Source organism: Penaeus monodon, unplaced genomic scaffold (assembly GCF_015228065.2).
Source record: "Penaeus monodon isolate SGIC_2016 unplaced genomic scaffold, NSTDA_Pmon_1 PmonScaffold_21734, whole genome shotgun sequence".
NCBI lineage: Eukaryota > Metazoa > Arthropoda > Malacostraca > Decapoda > Penaeidae > Penaeus > Penaeus monodon.
In genome coordinates, this window is record NW_023651628.1 from 1 (window position 1) to 4,810 (window position 4,810).

Below are 4,810 nucleotides of genomic sequence, written 5' to 3' on the forward strand. Positions count from 1 at the left end.
AAAACCCAGCGCCGGTTTTACCCGTCCTGGCCCGCCCAGTACAGCTTCCGTGGACATCAACGCAGTACTCCGGCACTTCACGGTCACCAGGAGCAGCGTGTGGCGCCAAACACTCATGGGGTAGGGGGGGTATAATCATCTTTTTAAATATTTCGGTATGCATTTTGGGGGGAGACATTCACTGCAATGCCATTTTAGATTTTGAATAACTGTATTTTTACAAGAAGGGCGTTGCTCTGAAGATAAGATTAGTTATGATCCTTGGAAACAAACGATTACACCTAATAACTAATAAAAAATAACAATTACGAAATTTGTTCTGTAAGCTGCATACGTTGTTCCTCAGTCTGAAATATTAGTCGAGCTGACTATTGAAAATACGAAGATTGTAAAATTTGTTCTGCCAGTTGCATAAACGGTTAATTACTCTGAGCCCTTCCCTCCCGACAGCTACTACGTGGGGCTTCCAGACACTCGCCTCATGAGGGTCGAGTACTACGTCGATGAGTACGGCTTCCATCCAGTCATCACCTACGAGGGCGAAGCTCAGTACCCAAGTGCCCCAGCCCAGGTGTACTCCCAGCCTGCCCCATCCAATGTGTACTCCCAGCCTCCCCCAGCCAGGTGTATTTCCCAGCCTGCCCCACCCCAGGTGTACTCCCAGCCTGCCCCTGCCCCTCCCCAGGTGTATTCACAGCCTACCATTGCTCCCAGCCGACGTACCAACAGCCGCCCCCTAACCTTCTCAACTCTATTCCAACCGGGAAAATAAGCCCATCAGATAAAAACCCTTTATAGGATCCATTTCATTCAAAACTTCCGCATGGGTTTAAACCCCCCTGTCACGCATAGATTCTCATGTGTTCATTCAGACCAAAACCTCACTCAAACAGAGTCACAGAGTTTTTATTTTATTTTTTTTTTGTGTGTGTAACTTCCCCAAGATGTTAACCATTAATTTTAGTTTCCTTGTGTTATTTTTATCACTGTTTTCTTGTGTTGTTTGTTTCATATTGAGTCCTGTCCCAATTCGCTGATAGCTGATAAATACTTTTTTGTCTATTATGTGTGAATTCTGTGTTGAGATATATTTTTATACTGAGATTTTATAATATATATATATATTAAATAAATATTTTTGCAGAACTGCCGTGTTATTTCGGAATACTTTCATTAGCAGGTGCAGTGAATAGTACGTTAGCCCATGTTTATTTTTTTTTCTCTGTCTGTTTTTCTCTGTCACTTATTCTCTCTCTCTGTGTCCGTCAGCATACCTGTGCCTTTGTCTGTTTACCTGTCTTGCTACCTTTCTCTTCTCTCTCTCTCTCATCTATCTCTCTCACTCTTTTTCTCTCTCTCTTCCTCCTCTCTCCTTCTCTCTCTCATAACTCTCATTCCCTCCCCTCTCTCTCCACCCTCTCTTTCTCCTCCCTCTCTTTCTTCTCCCCCCCCACTCCATCTTCTCTCTCTCTCTCTCTCTCTCTCTCTCTCTCTCCCCTCTCTCTTTTCTTCTCTTTCTCTCCCCTCTCCCTCTCTCCCCCCCCTCTCTCTCTCTCTCTCTCTCTCTCTCTCCCCCCCCCTCTCTCTCTCTCCCTTTCTCTCTCTCTCTCTCTCTCTCTCTCTCTTTCACTCTCTCTCTCTTTCACTCTCTCTCTCTTTCACTCTCTCTCTCTCTCTCTCTCTCTCTCTCACTTTCCCTCTACTAGACGTAGGGTGCAGAACAAGACAGCACGTTCACCTGTTTCCATGTTTTGCAATGTCATGCCTGAGAGGTGGTCTTTTTAAAACTGACTATATATTTAATATGAAGTAATACCGTATAATCAACACACACACACACACACACACACACACACACACACAACACACAACAACACACACACAAACAACACACCCCACACAATATATATATATAATATATATATATTATATATAATATATAAAATAATTATATATATATTATATATATATATATATATGTGTGTGTGTGTGTGGTGTGTGTGTGTGTGTGTTGTATCTATCTTCTCACACACACACACACACACACACACACACACCACACACACACACACACACACACACACACACACACATATAATATATATTATAAAATATAATATATATATATATATATATGTATAATTTTATATATATAAAATAAAATATATAATATATATATATATATATAATATATTTATTTTTTTATATATACGCACAACACAGATATCTATCTATCTAACACCAACACACACACACACACACACACACACCCACACACACACACACACACACCACACACACACACACACACACACACACACACACACACACACACACACATATTATATAGATGCATACATACACGCATATATAATTCCAGGGAACAGGATACCAACAAAGAGAAAATCAAAGGCCCGACTTGCACAGATTTCGACCTGGGGTGAGAAAGGGCACGTCTCCTTTGCTCCTTTGTAGTAAATTACGTATATTAAAGTGTTATTGTCCTTGATACGTGATTGAATTACATGAGGTTGGACTTTGCGACAGGAGCCCACTAAACATGAATTCATTGGAAATACAAAAAAAGTGTTTTGACCATAAATGTCTAATAATTCGATCCAAATAAAAATGTCACTTTCCCGAAGTTATATATATATATATATAATATATATATATTAATATATATATATAATTTATATATATATATATATATATATATATATATATATTTTATATATATATATATATATTTTATATAATATATATATATATCATATATATATATATAAAATATATATATATAAAATAATATTATATATATTATCTCTATATATATAGAGAGAGAGAGAGAGAAAAGAGAGAGAGAGAGAGAGAGAGAGGGGAGGAGAGAGAGAAAGAAAAAAAGAATGAGAGAGAGAAAGAGAGAAGAGAAACAGACAGACATCAAGTGTCATGAGATAAGGAAAATTACATTTGCGGGTATGATCCCTTGTCATGACATTGCCCTCATGCCTTCGAAGGCCTAGAGGCAAAAAGCGTATCGGGCAAGGACACTTTAATTTCGCCATTTGTTTGTCTCGTTGTTTTTGCTCACTGTTTAATATAATTTACGACATTTTAATCCCTCTCTCTCTCGTTTTCTCTATGCCTGCATGCCCTGTCTCTACTCTCTCTCTCCCCTTCTCTCTTCTCTTCTCTCTCTCCTCCCCTATCCTCTCCTGTGTCTCTCTGTCCTCTCTCCTTTCTCTCCCTCTCCTCCTCCCCCCTCTTTTTCTTCTCTCCCTCCCTCTCTGATTCTCCTCTCTCTCTTCTCTCTCTCCCCCTCTCTCCCCCCCCCTCTCTCTCTCTCTCTCTCTCTCTCTCATTCTCTCTCTCTCTCTCATCTCCTCTCTCTCTCTCTCTCTCTCTCCCCCTCCTGTAGGCATCTTCTATCTGTCTATTAAACATTTTCTTTTCCTCTCCCTCTCTGTAACTGCATATCAATTAATAAAAAAAGGATAAAGAATGAACGAATGAATACATGAATAAAGATATGTGTGAGTTTATTCAAAACACTTTGTTTACATTAAGGAGAATGGAAAGTGCAAGAACCAGGAGCCTAGGGACTTCAAAATGTAGACATAATAACTCAAGTTCTAGTGCAAATGTTCGGGTAACTGAACAATATTGCACCAATTCTTAGTTTATGGTTGACTGATATTTATTAGAGTTTTTCTTGACAGTCAGGACGCATGCTCACATCTGTTGATATAAAAATCATAACGCAAGTTTTTTTCAAAGCTGTGAAATGTTTCTGCACAAAACCCGAGGAGGCCTTGTGTGTGAGGGATACTTTCTAAAAGCTGCTCAAAAGTTTTTTAGCATTTTTCTTTCTCTCTCTCTCTTTTCTCTCTCTCTCGTCTCTCTTTCCCTCTTCCTCCTCTCTTCGCCCTCTCGTCTCCTCTCTTCTTTTTCTCTCTCTTTTCTTGGCATTTCATCAATGGGCGTACTAAATCGTTATCCAAAAGGTCAAGCTGCACCATCCATCCTGTTTAACAGTGAAATAACTTCTGTTCCTAAAAAGACTGCAGAAGTATTCAATAGATTTTTAGTGAAGTAGGATCTAATCTAAACATTCAAATTCCTCGCGCTCCAAACAGAAAGCGCGAACTTAAGACTATCCCCGGGATCCGAAATAAATTTGATGGGGGTCATTTTTAACCTTAAACGATCAGCCAGTGGAACGTGATGATATCCCAGAAAGCGTAGTGAAAGAAAAGTTTCCTTCCTAACATCCATCACAATAGATCTTCCAAAAAAAGGTTTTTTTCTAGTCATTTGCAGATAGCAAAAGGATTTCTATTTATAAAAGAGGCCAAAGGGCAATCTCCCTTTAGAATTACAACCCATTTCATATTAACAGTATTCAGTAAAATTTTGAACAGATTTTAAAAGATTAATGACTTTCCTTAAGAAACATTCGTTAATATTCAATTGTAAACATGATTTAGCCCAAATTTCTCAACTGAATTAGCTATTCCCCAACTTAACAATCAATATACGAAAACTCTAGATAAGAAACCGTATCAAATAACAGTTTTCTGTGATCTGCCCAAGGCGTCTGATACCATATCACACGATATTCAAAGGGAGAAACTTGAGGAGTATGGTATTCGAAGTCCACATTAGCATGGTTTCAAAGTTCCTTGAGCAACCATAAACGATATGTTATTATCAAACTGCATTTCACTTCTTGGTGGTCCTGCATTGTCCCTGTTTATATCGATGGCATTAAATCAATTTTCTCGTAAATTAAACTTCCTTGCTCTTT

General features: G+C 38.7%; 1 protein-coding gene across 1 annotated transcript; it reads left to right on the plus strand.

Annotated features, from left to right (window-relative positions):
• Positions 1–424: 424 nt before the first annotated feature.
• Positions 425–772, plus strand: LOC119570084 (pollen-specific leucine-rich repeat extensin-like protein 4; the record flags this gene model as incomplete). Its single annotated transcript, XM_037917980.1, has 1 exon — positions 425–772. A coding segment is annotated over one exon (348 nt), but the record flags the coding sequence as incomplete, so codon positions are not given.
• Positions 773–4,810: the final 4,038 nt, after the last annotated feature.